Source organism: Scyliorhinus canicula, chromosome 10 (assembly GCF_902713615.1).
Source record: "Scyliorhinus canicula chromosome 10, sScyCan1.1, whole genome shotgun sequence".
NCBI lineage: Eukaryota > Metazoa > Chordata > Chondrichthyes > Carcharhiniformes > Scyliorhinidae > Scyliorhinus > Scyliorhinus canicula.
Genome location: NC_052155.1, coordinates 7,859,928 through 7,878,134, shown reverse-complemented (window position 1 = coordinate 7,878,134; position 18,207 = coordinate 7,859,928). Strand labels below are relative to the sequence as shown.

The following is an 18,207-nucleotide window of genomic DNA, read 5'->3' as shown; positions in this document are numbered from 1 at the left end:
TGCTCGGCACAACATCGAGGGCCGAAGGGCCTGTTCTGTGCTGTACTGTTCTATGTTCTATATGAGGCGCCGAAAATCATAACCGGGTGAAGCGCCATTTTTGAAAAGTAGAGAAAAAGAGGGCTAAAGGCAGGATGCCTCCGGGGGAAGTGCTGAGGTATATGCCGTTACAACCGGGACTATTAATTAATATACTATGCGGCCCTTTAAAATTGTGAATTTCTGAATATGGCCCTTGCACGGAAAAGTTTGCCCACCCCTGCCGTAAGACATGGGAGCAGAATTAGGCCATTCCTACATATCATCAAGCCATTGGCTGTAAATCAGCCCATGGACTGCACATATTTGCATTGTTGTGTTATCCTTTCATTTTTTCTGCGGGCAAGGGTCGTGAAGGGATATCTTTGGTGCTGACACTCTATATGATCCAGCTGTTGTGAGCGGAGGATGTTTACTTGGCCGGCGATAGAATCCAAATGTTTTTTCACATGGTTTACTGGCAAAAAAGGCATTAATAGAATTGGGTAAATATTTAAAATCCTGATTGATCAACTTTATAATGGTTGTAAACTTCCGATGACTCTTTATAGCTGCAGACTTCTCATTTTTAGCTTTACTTTATAGGACATTAATGAGGCGCAGTGTCTTTAAATATTCCAGCTGTCCCGATTCAGCGCTGTACATTGTCAACTCTTCTCTCTAATGTCTGAGGCGAATTTTACTTGACTTTTTCCGTTTTAATTTCGAGGGGTTTGGGGTTTTGATCTGCTATTTTCCCAAGAACTAAAATTGAAACGTATTGACCTCAGTGTCGCCACCATTGGTCATTTAATCCCAGAGCTTTCTCCCTCTTGATCATTCTCCGACATGACCTCCCCCCTTTTGCCCAGCCTCTGTCATTGGTTGAAAGCTATTCATCTCCGACATCTTCCAGTTCTGATGTACCCTTGTTCGAGCAGGTCGTTGAGCGGCGATGTCGGGATGCAATTCTTCACCCACAAAGGGAAAGTTGAAATCTGGGATCCTCCCGTTCCCCAAAGAGGCTGTTTGAGGCTGGGGAGTCAACTGAAGATCGGAAAACTCTGTAGTTTGCTTTATAGTCAGGACTGCGGAACCACAGTGGGTAGTTGGAGTTGATATAGACCAGCCATGATCTATCTGAGTGGGAGAACAGACTCCAGCTTGCACAGCCTCCTCCTGCTCCAACATTCCGATATCCTCCGGGATGTTTGGACAGATGACCAATATCATAAATGTTTGGGCCTGGCCAAAAGCTAGCTTGAAAGATGTAGGGCTGGATTCTCCAATCCTGCGGCTAAGTGCCGGCTCGAACGGAGAATCCGCGGGAGGTTTACGTGAAAAGAATCAGTGCGAGCCCCTTGCTGATTTCTGGACCGGTGAGGGGGCTAGCACCCCAGACCGGTGAGGGGCTAGAAACTCCCACCCCCCCGGGCCAAGAATGGCCGGGTCCCAGGCCGTGCATACGCGCGGGCTGCCGACTTGCAGCAGTCGCGACGTACAACATGGCTGCCATCCGCGACCCAACAGCCCACCCCCCCACCAGTCTTCCCCGTACTCGGAGAAGCCCCCCACCCCCGGGCCAGCGGCACGGATCCGAGCGTGGGGCGGCTGGACACAGTCCGCAGCCGCCATACCGGGTTCATGATGTGTGTGGCCAGGCATGGTTCGTGCCGTCAGGAACTCGGCCCATCGGGGGCGGAGCATCGCGAGTGGGCCGGCCAATGAGGCGCCAACAGCAATGCAACTGCGTGCGGTGCGTGTCACAATGATGCCATTTCAGAGGGGGCGGAGCTTGGGACGGCGCCACTCCCGATTTCGGCATCAGAGACCATTCTCCGCCCAATTGCCGAGCACTATTTTGGCATCGGGCAACAGAGGCCCGCCCCACTGTTTTAAGGAGCACTTTTTTTGTAAAAGGAGGGTGGCAGGTTTAATGAGGGAGTTTCCAGGGCGGCACGGTGGCGCAGTGGTTAGCACTACTGCCTCACGGCACCGAGGACCCAGATTTGATCCCGGCCCCGGGTCACTGTCCATGTAGAGTTTGCACGTTTCTCACTGTACCTGCGTGGGTCTCACCCCCACACCACAAAAATATGTGCAGGGTGCGTGGATTGGCCATGCTAAATTGCCCTTTAATTGGGAAAAAAAGAATTGAATGCATTAAGTTTGGTTTTTAAAAAGGAAGGCTACTTTTGGCCTTGAAGGGACTGCAGCTGAGATTTACTGGAGATGACACCTGGTAAGGGTTAAATTACGAGGAGCGATCACTAGATTGTGTACCCGGGAATTTGGGGGTTCTGGGGGTAATTTAATCAAAGCTTTCAAGGTATAAAGGGGTAGATAGAGAGAGCTGCTTCTATTGGTGAGTCTAGAACTGGGAGATATTGTCTAAACGTTACCTGCTGGTCTTTTGGAAGTGAAATTCAGACAATCGCCTCCACACCCAAGTGCAACTTTGGAACTCTGCCTCCAGGCAGTAGAGACAGGGTCAATGAATATTTTTTAAAGTGGGAGTAGATCAATTCCTGTTAGGCAAGGGAATTGATGTTTATCGGAAGTAATGAAAAAAATGAAAATCGCTTATTGTCAGGAGTAGGCTTCAATGAAGTTACTGTGAAAAGCCCCTAGTCGCCACATTCCGGCGCCTGTTCGGGGAGGCTGTTACAGGAATCGAACCGTGCTACTGGCCTGCTTGGTCTGCTTTCAAAGCCAGCGATTTAGCCCTGTGCTAACCAGCCCCCAGTAGATGGGAATGGCCTGTTTCTCCTTTTTCGTATGTTCGTATGAAACTTGGAACCTCCTTACCCAAGGATTTAGTGTAATTGCTGTACACCGGATTATTTGATCAGTATTCAGATTAGTGTGGTTAACTAGGTCTGGACTTGTCTATTCTTTCCAACCAAATGTTTCTCTGCTTCTTTTAGTCAATTCTGCCTCAATTGAAAGGGAGAGATTCTGCAAGAATTTTTTAAGGCTAAAGGTTGTTGGCATGGGTGACGGGGGAATGACTGACACAGGAACAGCAATCTTTTTGAAAGCAATTATTTTGTTTGTTTATAGAATGTGTGCATCTCTGGAAAGGCCAACAGACTTCATGCCGTTTATAGTATCTGGTGAACCACAAGATATTTGGCCTCCACAGAAGCAGGAGCATTCAGTCTATTAAACCTGCTTCACCGTTCATGGATGATTGGACATGTAATGCCTTTTACCGACATTGCCCCCATAACCCTTTACCTTAATCGCAGAATCACACATTACACAGTACAGAAGAGGTCCTTTTGCCTATCGTGTCTGCACCATCATGTGGACCTGCCTGCCTAATCCCATTTGCCAGCAGTTGGCCCATAGCCTTGAATGTTGTGACGTGCCAAGTGCTCCTCCAGGTACTTTTTAAAGGATGTGAGGCAACCCGCTTCTACCACCCTCTCAGGCAGTGCGTTCCAGACCATCCCCCCCCCCCCCCCCCCCCCAAAAAAAACCTCCTGCCCCTCTTCTTGAACTTTGGCCCCTCGCAACTGACCCTTCAACTAAGGGGAACAGTTGCTCCCTAGCCACCCTGTCCAAATCCCTCATAATCTTGTCCACCTCGATCAGGTCGCCCCTCAGTCTTCTCTGCTCCAGTGAAAACAACCCAAGGCTCTCCAGCCTCTCTCCATAACTTCAATGTTCCATCCCAGGCAACATCCTGGTGAACCTCCCTCACACAACCTGGTCCTTCTTATAGTGTGGCGACCAGAATCGCACACAGTGCTTCAGCTATGGCCGTACCAAAATTCCACACGATGTGACCTCCCTGCTTTTGTAATCTAAGCCTCGATTGATAAAGGCAAGTGTCCCATATGCCTTTTCTCACCACCCTGTTGCCCTGCCCTCCTGCCTTCAGAGATCTATGGACTAACACACCAAGGTCCCTTTGTTCCTCAGAACTTTCTAGTGTCACCGTGTCAAGTTACTCCTTCCAAAGCTATCATCTCCCACTTTTCAGGGTTAAATTTTATCTGCCATTTAACCACCTTCCTGTAACCCTAGACTCAAACTCACTATTAACCACCCGGCCCATTTTTGTGTCATCCACAGACTTACTGACCCCCCCCCCCCCCAAAACATTGTTGTCTATGTCTTTAATATCAGCCACTGTATACGCCACTGGACATGTCTTCCAGGAACTAAAACAGTCATCTGTTATCTCCCTCATCTCCTACACTAAGCCAATTTTGAATCCACCTTATCAAGTTACCCTGTATCCCATGTGCATTTACCTTCTTTATAAGTCTCCCATGTGCGTGTTTGTCAAAAGCTTTGTTGAAAGCCATACAAGCTACATTAACTGCACCACCCTCAACTACACACACATGTCACCTCTTCAAAATGTTCAGTCAGATTTGTTGGGCATGACCTCCACTTTCTGAACTCCACTAATGTCCCTGCTGATTTGCTCCCTTGTACCTACTAAAAGCCATTCTTTTCTTTTGCGTCGTTTCCTGAATATCTCTGGTCATCCATGGTTCTCTGGGCTTGTTACTCCTTCCCATCACCCCAGATGGGACATGTTGGTCCAGAACCCTCCCCATTTGCATTTTGAATGCCCCCCACTGCTCTTCGGTAGATTTCCCCGCAAGTAACTCTTTTTGGTCTACTGTGGCCAAACCATAGAATTTACAGTGCAGAAGAGGCCATTCGGCCCATCAAGTCTGCACCGGCCCTTGGAAAGAGCACCCCGCCTAAGCCCACACTTCCTCCATATCCCCGCAATCCAATAACCCCTCCTAACCTTTTTGGTCACAAACGGCAATTTATCATGGCCAATCCACCTAACCACATCTTTGGACTGTGGGAGGAAACCGGAGCACCCGGAGGAAACCCACGCACACACTGGGAGAATGTGCAGACTCCACACAGACAGTGACCCAAGCCGGGAATCGAACCTGGGACCTTGGAGCTGTGAAGTAACAGTGTTAACAACTATGCTGCTGTGCCTCTCCTGCCTTATTTTGCTAAAATCCACTCTTCCCACAATCCAAAAACTTTTTTTTTCTTTTTTTTTTTTTGCAACCTGTCTATTTCCTTGAGCTTCAATTGTACCATGTTGTGGTTGCTACGTATCACTAAAATGCTCCCCCACTACCAACCTTGACATGTCTGGCTTCATCCCCCAGAATTAGGTGCAGCACTGCACTGTCCCATGTTGGACCCTCTATATATTGACTTAAAAGTTCCCCCTGTATACATTGTTAAGAAATACACTCCATCTAAGCCCTTAACACAGTGATTGACCCAATTAATGTTGGGGGAGTTGAAATTGCCCAATATAACTACCCTATTATTTTTACACACCTCCGTGAATTGTGCACATATATGCTCTGCAATTTCCCATTGACTATCTGGGGGTCAATAATTGTTTTATTTGTGATATAAATTTAGAGTACCCAATTTATTTTTCCAATTAAGGGGCAATTTAGCATGGCCAATCCACCTACCCTGCACATCTTTGGGTTGTGAAGGTGAAACCCACGTCAACACGGGGAGAATGTGCAAATTCCACACGGACAGTTACCCAGAGCCGGGATCGAACCTGGGACCTTGGCGCTGTGTGGCAGCAGGGCTAACCCTCTGCGCCACCGTGCTGCGCGTGGGGGTCTGTAATAAACACCTCTCACTGTGGCTGTTCCTTTATTGTTATCGTCCATCCCTGCTTCAAACATCCACACTAACTGAGCTTCCACAGCCTGTGGGATAGAGAATTCCAAAGAACAACACCCTACCAATGCCATCTCCTCTACTGACAAGATTGCCCCCTTAGTCCCTAATGGGCCCTACCCATGTGTAAAGACATTATTCCTCCTAACTTACTTCCCCTTTATTGTGAAATGACTTTGTCTTTGTCCATATATAAATGTTTTTGGAACCTACCTCTTCATTCACCTGAGGAAGGAGCAGTGCTCCGAAAGCCAGTGATTCGAAACAAACCTGTTGGACTTTAACCTGGTGTTGCAAGACTTCTTACTGTACTTTATTTTACTATCGACTTGATCCTCCCATAAATCCAAGGAGCTATTTTTATAAATGAAAATGTAAGTTAAACACAGACAGCAGCTTCTTACCAACCAGTGTGCACTCCGTTTCCTGTGGTGTCACTCTGGGATTTTATTTCAGGAGCTTCAATTGCTGGCCGTGTGCTTCAGTGATTCCGATGGGAGACAAAATATAAATTTGCCCGAACTTCCTAAACAGGCGCGCACGCACACACAAAGAACTGAAGTCAAATGAAGTTGCTTGTTGAGGGTCATATAGACTCGAAACGTAAACTCCGTTTCCCCCTCTCCACAGAATCTGCCACGCTTTTCCAGCATTTTCTGTTTTTATTTCCGATTTCCAGTATCCGTTTCTGTTGAATTATTTTGTTTCTATTAAATTAATTGAGGGACTCGGGCACAGGAGTAGACCATTCGGGTCCTCGCACCTGCTCCACCAGTCAATACGATCACGGCTGTTCTGATTGTGTGTCTCACGCTCCACAGGAATGTGGTGTTCAGGCCACGATCCGATCAGTCGTGAGTTTATTGACTGGCGGGGCAGGTAGGTGCAAGGGGACCAAGTGGCCTATTCCCACCTCTAATCTGTATGCTCCGACATAATCCTCGAATTCCTGATCTATGAAAAATCTGTCTTAACTCAGCTGTGAATATATTCGGTGACGCAGCGTCCCTGCTCTCTGGAGAAGGGAATAAGCAAATGTACCCAGCCCAATTAACATGCACTATTTGTTTTTGTTTCCCCCCCTCCCTACCTTTTCTTTGTGTGTATTTTCAGACCTGGAAGTCGACTGACGTCGTCCTACCTCAGAATATTCCAGTTATCGCATTTCCACAGCTCCCGCTACAGCACCAGGGGCAGTTGAAACGCCAGAAGAGGGACTGGGTCATTCCTCCGATCAACGTTCCCGAAAACTCCCGGGGACCTTTCCCGCAAGAATTGGTCCGGGTAAGGGCCCCCCCTTAATGAATTCGATGCACGGTTTGTAGGAACCCGTTTTGGCTGAGATGAACTGCGAGTTAGTTTTGCACCAAACTCCCGAGCGACTTTCAGAACTCTTACTGGCCACAGATGAATCATCACCTGCTTCTCCTGTTCACGAGTGATGCCCACGCAATCCCTTCAAGCTGAAAATTAATCTTGCTGCTCAAATGCGCTAATAAATGGCCCAGAAGTTTAAGTAATTATGCTTTATTTGTGTGCCAACTGGGCAGCCCTCCCGACTCCTGCGTTTGTAGGTAGTGGGTCCAGGACCACCTCCAGAGGCGTGAACCCAAATTCCAAGCTCTCTCACACTCCGTGCAACACTGGGGCAGTGCTGCGCTGCCAGAGGCCCTGTCTTTCAGTTGGGTTAAACAGGGACCCTCATTGCCCTCTACAATAGATATAAAAGATCTCCTAACGCAGCCCTGAAGAAGGGCAGGGATGTTATTGTCATTGTCGTGGCCAATGTTTGTCCCTCGTTCATGCATTGGCGTCTGTGGGATCTTACTGTGTGCAAATTAGCTGCTGTGCGTCCTATACTACAAGTGACTACACCTTGGGTAGTACCTTACTGGCTTTGGGATGTCTATGGTCTTTAAAGGTACCTTATAAACTCAAGCTCCTCCCCCCTCGCAGTAATCGCCGTCGCCAACTTATCCCTCTCCTCTCTCGATCTCCAGATTCGATCTGACCGTGATAAAAACCGTTCGTTGCGGTACAGCGTTACGGGACCGGGAGCCGATCAACCACCGACTGGAATCTTCAGCATTAGCCCAATCTCTGGCGAGCTATCTGTGACTAAACCTTTGGATCGGGAGCAGATAGCTTCGTACCATGTAAGTTTCTGAACGTTCATGAAAAGAGGCATCTGCTGCCAAAGCTTTTTTTGTCTTGCGCTTATCAGGACATACACAAGAAAACCACATCTTACCACAACAATTCACAGCCCGGGAAAAGTTTGCTGACGAGGCGACTCCGATCCTGTGGTATCATATCAACTGTTATGATCCTTTGAAATATGGCATTCTTGCATTTGTCCTGATCGAGTGCAAGATGAAAAGCTTCGACAGCATGCCACTTTTTAGCAATAGTCAAGTTCTACACCACCGAGTTTCTTATTGTGAATAAGGTACTTGGAGGTGATATTTTGCTAGATGGGGAGAAACTGTTGCCACTGACTGGAGAGGGACAGTTCCAAAATAATTGGCAAAAGAGTCGGGAGGAGCGATGGGAGCGGTGTCGTGATCTGGAACACGCTTCAACTTCCGAAAAGCAATTGGGTAAATGCTCTTGAGGAAGAGCGGAGAGGAGTCAGCCTAATCAGACAGCGCTTTCGAAGAAGTAACGCAAGGTCGATGAGCTGAATAACATCCTGCTATGGGGCAATATTTTGCCTCGTCGGAAACAATTTCTAAATTACCTGCTCAAAAAGACAAAAATTAAACAGAAAGCTGTTCGGTGCCTCCTTGTCTCCAATTTTATAACGTTTCATACATTTCGAAATTTCTTGTGCAAAGGTTTAGCATTTGATGGAATTTGCTTCAAACCCTCCCACGTTAATGTTCCTTTTAATGGTGGAAAAACGCTCTGAAGCCGCCAATGGAACAGCTACTTCCTGGGAATACGGGAAAGGATTTATTTTGCTGTACGCGAGGTTGAATGACGATATTTGTGGCCCAGTCTCTTGAGGGGGTTGCGAGCCTGAACGTTATCCCTCGCTCGTAAATGCTGTGTTGATGTGATTATTGCTTTCCAGCTGAGAGCTCATGCCGTGGACCTGAATGGGAATCAGGTGGAGAATCCGATTGACATAGTTATCAATGTCATTGATATGAACGATAACCGCCCAGAATTTCTGCATCAAGTTTGGAACGGATCTGTCCCCGAAGGATCAAAGCCAGGTAAGGTTTGCTTCGACCTTTTAGCCGCGGAAGGCGTTGATGCAGCACAACACTCTGGGCGCTGTTACTCATTTCGGTGGCTTCGTTTCACAGGCACGAACCTCTGATTTGTGCGAAAGAGGAATCTGATACGAGAGGGGCAGCACGGTAGCACAGTGAATAGCACTGTGGCTTCACAGCGCCAGAGTCCCAGGTTCGATTCCCCGCTGGGTCACTGTCTGTGCGGAGTCTGCACGTTCCCGTATCTGCGTGGGTTTCCTCCGGGTGCTCCGGTTTCCTCCCACAGTCCTCAAGTGTCCAAAAAGGTTCGGTGGGGTTACGGGGAATAGGGCGGAAGTGAGGGCTTAAGTGGGTCGGTGCAGACTCGATGGGCCGAATGGCCTCCTTCTGCACTGTATGCTCTATGTTCCATGAGAGTTACAAAGTCGTTGTGTTGCGATGCCGTCTCTCCCCTTTCGACTCAACTTAATTGTGAAAATTATTTTTCATTCTCGAGGCTCGTCTCGTGGTGTTCCAGCTGCCAGAACAGTGCCAATTTTTAAAAAAAGTTTACTCGTAGCGTTCTACAGCACAGCCCTTCGGCCCATCGTGTTTACGCCGGCCATCAAGCACGGATCTATTCTCATCCTGTTTTCCAGCCCTTAGTCTGCAGCCTTTGTAGGCTCTGACATTTCATTTGGTCGTCTAAATGCCCCATGAATGTTGAGGGCTCCTACCATCCTGTTATGACCCCAGTTGATGTAACAACCGGACAGGAAGGTCCCCTAATGGACCCCTGGTTCAAAAGACCATAACTTTCTTTGTTTTTATAAAATGGGGGAGACACGGGACCGCTAATTCGTTTTAAGAACAAGAAAAAAACATTTATTAAACATGAAAAATTGGATTATTATGCAATACCCTTTTATTTCCCAAATGGGGGTCGGTTTAGTTCAGTTGGCTGGACAGCTGATTCGGGATACAGAGAGAGGCCAGCAGTGTGGGTTCAATTCCCGTACCGGCTGAAGTTATTCATGAAAATTTTCATTTTTTTTAATTATAAATTTAGAGTACCCAATTATTTTTTCCAATGAAGGGGCAATTTAGCGTGGCCAATCCACCTAGCCTGCACATCTTTTGGGTTGTGGGGGCGAAACCCACGCAGACACGGGGAGAATGTGCAAACTCCACACAGACAGTGACCCAGGGCCGGGATTCGAACCCGGGTCCTCGGAACCGTAGGCAACAATGCTAACCACTGCGCCACCGTGCTGCCCCAACCTGAGGTGTGGTGATCCTCTGGTTCAATCACCTCCAGTCAGCTCTCCCCTTCAAAGTGTGGCGATTGCGGGTTGGACTGGGGTGAGCACAGTAAGAAGTCTTACAACACCAGGTTAAAGTCCAACAGATGATTGTGGTCAAATGCACACATTCCGCTCTGAATCCACTTTAGCCTCTGTGGATTTCTCCTTTGAATCTCCCCCAGATGATGATCACATGAGACTTTCCAAATACCACTGCCAAAAATACACTTTAAAATCTTATCTCATAATAAGGCTTTCCCTTAGCAGTTTACATTCCGAAATCCAGGCCAGATTTTCCAAATGACACTTCAAATGACATGAAAATCACTTATTGTCACGAGTAGGCTTCAAATGAAGTTACTGTGAAAAGCCCCTAGTCGCCACATTCCGGCGCCTGTTCGGGGAGGCTGTTACGGGAATCGAACCGTGCTGCTGGCCTGCCTTGGTCTGCTTTCAAAGCCAGCTCTTTAGCCCTGTTGTAAACAGCCCCTATACTTTTAAACAAAGCTTCTGCTCCACTTCTAACAGCAAATTCTTTTTTTTAATTTATAAATTTAGTGTACCCATTTCATTTTTTCCAATGAAGGGGCAATTTAGCGTGGCCGATCCACCTACCCTGCACATCTTTGGGTTGCGGGGGCGAAACCCACGCAGACACGGGGAGAATGTGCAAACTCCACACGGACAGTGACACAGAGCCAGGATCGAACCTGGGCCCTCTGCAGTGCCAACCACAGCGCCACCAAGCCACCCTGCAGATATTTCTTCTGCCAATGATGTAGCCACTTCCCTAGCTCTACCTGCCAGTCGACTTTTTAAAAGTAATGTCCAAATTTATTTCGGCCATTTCATCTGTTTTGCAACATTTTCAAAATAAATAAAGAATGCTTCCAAATCTTTTCCCTCAAATTTTGGAAGCGCTTGTACAAATTTAAACATCACCCTACCCTTCCATATGTCCCTCATAATTTTGTATACCTCGATCAGGACCCCCGCCCCCCTCCCCATACCAGCCTTCACTGTTATAAGGAAAACAACCGCAGCCTAACCAGCCTCTCTCCATAGCTGAGCACTCCAGCCCAGTCACCACTCTGGTGAATCACCTCTGCACCCTTTTTACTGCAATCACATCCTTCTGATAGTGTGGAGACCCGACCTGCACATAGTACTCCAGCTGTGGCCTAACCAGCGTTTTATACAGCTCCATCATAAACTCCCTGCTCTTATATTCTATGACTCGGCCAATAAAAGCAAGCATCCCATGTGCCTTCTCCATTCATGGGATGTGGGTATTGCTGGGAATGCCAGCACTTGTTGCCCATCCCTAATTACCCTTGAAAGGTTGACGGCGCGCCATCTGCTATGACTACGGCAGAGCGGCTTGCTGGGCCGTTTCTGAGGACAGTTGAGAGTCAACCACATTGCTGTGGGTCTGAAGTCACATGTAGGCCAGACCGGGTAAGGGTGACAGATACCCTTCCCGAAAAGGGCGTTAGTGATCTCGATGAATTTCCAGGGAAATCCAATAAAATTTTACAATCACCATTTACCAATGCAGCTCTTGTAACTTAAGGGTGGCTTAATGAGTCGAATATAAATTCTTCGGCCTTGCTAGGTTTGAATTCGAGCCTACGGCACATTCAGTTCAAGGCTGTACTTGATGTGCCTCTCGTACCTGTGTTCCGAGAGACTATGTTAAGAAATATGCTCTTGAAGAACGAATATCTGGGTCAGGAAGTGTGTTTATAAAATATGTTACCGCATGCATCAAATGTTTAAAATAAGCCTCTTGCTGTTGAAACTTCAGTTGAAGATTGGGTTTTCCTTTTGTCTTCTCCCAGGAACGTTTGTGATGACCGTAACTGCAGTTGATGCCGATGATCCGAATTCGTCGAACGGCGTTTTGAGATACAAGATCCTTTCCCAAACACCAGGCAGCCCTTCTCCGAATATGTTTACAATCAATAATGAGACTGGAGATATCATCTCAGTGGCTGCTGGCCTCGATAGAGAGGTAATGTATGCATCAGCAGAGTTTGAGTTGCTTCGCTCCGCTTACAGAATGAAGGAGTAAAAGCAGTTGCTTCACAGCTCCAGGGTCCCAGGTTCGATTCCCGGCTTGGGTCACTGTCTGGGCGGAGTCTGCACGTTCTCCCCGTGTGTGCCTGGGTTTCCTCCGGGCGCTCCGGTTTCCTCCCACAGTCCAAAGACGTGCAGGTTAGGTGGATTGGCCATGCTAAATTGCCCTTCGTATCCAAAAATTGCCCTTAGTGTTGGGTGGGGTTACTGGGTTATGGGGATAGGGTGGAGGTGCTGACCTCTGGTAGGGTGCTCTTTCCAAGAGCCGGTGCGGACTCGATGGACCGAATGGCCTCCTTCTGCGCTGTAAACGCTGTGATATTTTGAGGCGGGGCCCACCTCAAATTGTGACCGACCTTTAATCAAAATCTTTAATCAGCGGCTCGACCTTTATTCATTTAGTTAACTTGATCCTGAGGGGGATAAAACCTAGAAAGGATATTCTAAATCATTAAACCCCTGCCAGGTCTCAGCTGCAGTATTGTGACCCCAGTTTTGGCCCCGAGGTTTCGGAGCACTGGAGTCCCGCTCCGCCATTCAATAATGGCCGAACTCCTACCTCGCTAAACTTTCTCACTCTCTTTCCATTCTCCTTCATTTACTTAGTTTCTGGAAATCTATCAAACTCTCTTGATTATACGCAACAACTTAGCATTTTTTTCTCCTCCTCCTCCTCCTCCCCCGCCCCCCGACTTGTTACTCCTTCCAAAGTCACCTGACAAAGGACCAAAGCTCGTGATTCCAAATGGCCTGCTGGACATTAACCTGGTGTTATAAGATTGCTTACTGTGCCCTCCCCAGTCATAGGACGGCATCTCCTCATCATGGCTTCCAAACTGCATCACCTCACTCTCTTTTCAGGGTTCAATTCCATCTGCCACTGACCTGCCCATCTGACTAACCCGGCGATATCTTCTTGCAGCCTAAGACCTCCTTCACTATTAACCACCCTGCCAACCTTTGTGTCATCAGCATCCCTTCCCCCTCCAACACTCCTCTATACCGCTTTTATATATAACTGACAATAAGGGCACTAGCACTGGACACCAGCCTCCAGTGACACAAACGGCCTTTTACCACGACCCTTTGTCTCCTATCACTGAGCCAGTTCTGGATGCTCTGTATGCCATGTGCTTTTACCTTCACTGAATCTCTCAGGTGGGACCTGGTCAAAGGCTTTGCTGAAATCCAGTGAATGCTTAAGGTAGCAGCTGGTGTGCCAATCAAGCGGGGTTGCTTTGTCCTGGGTGGTGTTGAGCTTCTTGAGTGTTGTTGGAGCTGCACTCATCCAGGCAAGTGGGGAGTATTCCATCGCACTCCTGACTTGTATCTTGTGGATGGTGGACAGGCTTTGGGGGGTCAGGAGGTGAGTTGGATTGGCCATGATAAATTGCCCTTAGTGTCCAAAATTGCCCGCAGTGTTGGGTGGGGTTACTGGGTTATGGGGATAGGGCGGAGGTGTTGACCTTGGGTAGGGTGCTATTTCCAGGAGCCGGTGCAGACTCGATGAGCCGAATGGCCTCCTTCAACATTGTAAATTCTATGATAATCTAGGAGTTACTCGCTGCAGGATTCCCAGCCTCTGACCTGTTCTTGTGCCCCCCCCCCCCCCTCCCTAGTGGAAATAATATCTCATAGACCTGTTACACTCCGCCTCTCTGGCTTTTCCAGGCAAATATCAGTTCTGGTGTTCGCATTTTGAACCTTTGTATCTTCTCCAGTCCTTTATTAACCAGAACTGCATTGCTTCCACACCCAAGTTTGGCTTAATCAAGCTTAGAAACTAGTTTAACACATCTTCTTTTTCAATTCTATGCCCCTAGAAATGAACTCCACAAATGAGGGAGCAGTGTGAGGAAAACTGGACTATTCCCACTCTGTCTCACGGGGCGGGCAATGAGAGCAATAAATAATTAAAGGCAAAGGTTTGGTGGGGCCGGGGAAGAGGAGGATGGCCGGGGGGGGGGGGGGGGGGGGGGGGGGGGCTGGTTGTCTGTGGTTTTATTTACGTGAATCATTTAAATATTAATACTTCAGCCTTCAGTGAGAATCAATTAATTGGATCTGGAAACATTATCCCTTCCTGGAGTAAGTCAGGTCAGGCTTGCTGAATCTTTGTGTTCTCTTTCGTCTGCACGAAGGAACAATGCAGGAGTTCCCTGTAGAGGCGTATCCCCTGACGGGAGAGGGAGTTCTCATTGCCACGATGCTGAGGGGGAAACGCTGTTCCGTGCAGAATTCTTGAACTAATGTAATAAGGGTTTTGTTGGGCCCGTGTTTGCATCGCACTTCACGAATTTGCCCTTCAGACGTGAGTGCATCCAGGTTGGCGATATGTGTCCTCCGCTTGTACCAGCCTCTCTCAAAGACTGCAATGCAAATGTTGTGAATTTTGCCAAGTGTTACCTGGGGAATTCAAGTGGGAGTTGGGGGGGGGGGGGGGGGGGGGGGGTGGTGACCAGAAAGAGGGGGGGGGGGGGGGGGGGGGGGGGAAGAGAGGGGCGGTGGTGACCAGAAACCCCACGAGAGCTCAACATTAAATTTAGAGAGAACCTGTTCAGGTCTTGTATCAGGAAGCATTCCTTCACAAATACACAGCAGTGGAAATCTAGAGCTCACTGCACTCAGCAGAAAGGTTGGCGGCCAATTAGAAATCTCCTGAAGCTGTAATGGCTGATTTCTGTTGGATGAAGGTATTTGGGGGTTACCTCGCCATGGCTGGTAAATGAGGTTGAGGTACAGGCAAGCCATGCACTAATGATATGGTGGTCCAGGCTCAAGGGATTGAATGGTCTTTCCCGTTCCTACGGCCAGAGTCTAAATATATTAGCCGTGGGGGTGGGGTGCACACCGAGCAGATTGTAGACTGATTTTGGCGCAAAAGAAGTTATTTGGCGCATCATGTCCGCCCCAGTTGTCAATAGGAGCAATGGGCCAATCCCGTAGCCCTGCACATTCAGACAATATCCCAATTCCCTTTTGAATGCTTTAATTACACCGGCCTCCGCCACACTCTCCGTTCTTCCCCATTGAAGTCCGCTTTGCCCCAGTTAATTATTCTGCTCCTGGATTATTTTTCAAAGTCAACGTAAACCGCATGACGCGATGATCTCTGAAATGAAATGAAAATCGCTTATTGTCACAAGTAGGCTTCAAATGAAGTTACTGTGAAAAGGCCCTCGTCGCCACATTCCGGCGCCTGTTCGGGGAGGCTGGTATGGGAATTGAACCGTGCTGCTGGCCTGCCTTGGTCTGCTTTCAAAGCCAGCGATTTAGCCCAGTGCTGAACCGGCCCCAAGTCCCCTAAATGCTCCAGCTCACTCCTAAGAACCAACTTCGCAATGCTTCCTTCCTCGTTGGACTGGAAACATTTGCTCTCGGAAGATTTTCCCGAACGGATTAGATTATATCGACTCCATAATTCGTGCACCAGGAAACCATTAAGCGAGAGGTTATAAAGCCGGTGTGAGAGGCGGTGGTTCCTTTCCTCCTTGATGTATCCAGATGGCCTGACCTTTTTGAATTGTCCATCATCGGAAAAGTGATACTAGTTTCCCTGGGGAGGAACCTGAAACTTGGAGCTCTCCTCCATGAATACACCAAGAGGGTCAGTACGTGCATGTGGCCAAAACCTGTCAGCAGGCTGGCGATTCCTTTGATAGCAGCACCTTTGATAGCAGTCTGTGTGTTGCTGGGGGCAGGAGGTGGGGGTTAGAAAAAGACTGGCTCCTTTTTGTGGGCAGGAAATTCAGGATGTTAGTGACCTGCCTGTTACCTAGCAACCTGCACCTGAACAGGTCTCGCTGGGGAAGGAAACAGCTGTTGGATATGAACACTGAATCCTTCGGGCTTTGGGCCAAACTCACAGTCTCCAGCGTTACTGATACTGCCCCGGCCCACAATGCGTTTTGGGAGTGTTGAAATGTTTCTTAATGAACGTACAAAGGATGAAACTTTAGCCAACACCAAACAGGGGGGGGGGGGGGGGAAGAGATGGTTAAAGCTGCTGTGTTCATTGACTAGGGGGGTTGGGTTTTTTTCTGGACCCCTTTGAATTTGCGAAACATTCCATTTGGAAAAACAATGGTTTTAAATTTCTACTGATCGTATTCAACTCTCTGCAAAGGATTTATTTTTTTTTGCGATCAGAGTTTACGTACAATGCATCTGTTAAATGAGACTGGAGGCACTGGCACAGCCAGCCCAGTGTAGGAGGAGATGTTGCTGTGTCACTGTGTGTCTGTGGGAAGGTTTGACGTTTTCAGCCCTAGTTTTAGATTTCCTAAAGCCATTTAACAGTCGTGTCATTTTAATGCGATTGCATAATCCAGGTTTTATTGCCCAAGATTAAAATGAGACGAATACAAGTCTATTTGAAGAGGATTATTATGCCGTGTCTTTCAACACTCTCTTTGCCTTCACGTACCCGACCCCTCCTCCACCACCCCCCATGAACATCCAAAACAGAATCACCATCGTACCTGCAGTCATGACCCTCCCTTCCACCGCCCCTCTCCTTGTCATGACCCCCCAACATTCCTTGTCACGACCCTCCCTCTCTTCCTACCTCGTCACAACATAGAACATACAGTGCAGAAGGCGGCCATTCGGCCCATCAAGTCTACACCTATCCACTTAAGCCCTCACTTCCACACTATCCCCGTAACCCAATAACCCCTCCTAACCTTTTTGGACACTAAGGGCAATTTATCATGGCCTATCCACCTAACCTGCACGTCATTGGACTGTGGGAGGAAACCGGAGCACCCGGAGGAAATCCACACAGACACGGGGAGAACATTCAGACTCCGCGCAGTGACCCAGTGGGGAATCGAGCCTGGAACCCTGGCGCTGTGAAGTCACAATGCTATCCACTGTGCTACTGTGCTGCCCTCCTCGCTCTCGCTCTCTCCTCTTCTCCTATTCCCCCTCCCCCCCCTCCTTCCTTCCTCCCCCCCCCCCCCCCCCCCCCCCCCCCCCCCCCACAAGACTATTTATCTGCAGATATGATGGGGATGTCCATTTGGCCGGGTAGATGGCATGGACTGGTTGGGCTGAATGATCTTCTACTCTGTACATCTCGCGCGGTATTTTGCCCTCTTTTGGAAGTTGGTCAAGCTGCTGGGGTTGTCTGGCAGTATCGGGAAGTCCTGAATAATTTGGAAGGGCGAGCGATTGGCTGCGTTGGAGTTGATGAGCGTCCCGCGTGTGAGCGATTGAGAGTTAACGGTTGCACATTTTTCTCTAATTATTTTCTCTTCTCTACCCCCCCCCCCATTATAGAAAGTTCCACAGTACACGTTAATAATTCAAGCCACTGATATGGAGGGCAGTCCAACTTACGGCCTCTCTAACACTGCGACCGCCGTCATCAGAATTACCGACGTCAACGACAACCCACCAGAATTCACGACTGCAACGGTAAGCATTCCGTCGGCTTGCCTTCTGCAGAGGGTGCATTACGAGACAAATGCTTCAGCTTTTCCTCCCTCGCGTCTCCCACAGAAATAGCACGTAAATACTGGAAGGAGGGGAAATTTGTTCTTGGACAATTGGTCAAATCTTTCGAAGAGCCTGATACTGAATGTCCTCTTCTTTATCGATACCTTTAAGATCCTGAGTGGAGCGTTGCACGGCGACGTAGTGGTTAGCACTGCTGCCTCGCGACGCTGAGGTCCCAGGTTCAATCCCGGTTCTGGGTCACTGTCCGTGTGGAGTTTGCACATTCTCCCCGTGGCTGTGTGGGTTTCACCCCCACAACTCAAAGATGTGCAGGGTAGGTGGTTTGGCCACGCTAAATTGCCCCTTAATTGGGGAAAAAAATGAATTGGGTACTCTAAATTTAAAGATCCTGAGGGGGTATTGACTGGCTAGATGTCAAGAGGACTTTTCCTCTTGTCTAA

General features: G+C 48.3%; 1 protein-coding gene across 1 annotated transcript in view; it reads left to right on the top strand.

Annotated features, from left to right (window-relative positions):
* LOC119972214 (cadherin-2-like) overlaps positions 1–18,207 on the top strand; it is an 87,424-nt gene that overhangs the window by 23,676 nt on the left and 45,541 nt on the right. The window contains exons 3-7 of the mRNA XM_038808581.1: positions 6,835–7,005; positions 7,722–7,877; positions 8,798–8,942; positions 12,067–12,239; positions 17,588–17,725. Of these exons, the coding sequence (XP_038664509.1) occupies positions 6,835–7,005; positions 7,722–7,877; positions 8,798–8,942; positions 12,067–12,239; positions 17,588–17,725 (783 nt within the window). The remainder of the gene's footprint in view (positions 1–6,834; positions 7,006–7,721; positions 7,878–8,797; positions 8,943–12,066; positions 12,240–17,587; positions 17,726–18,207) is intronic.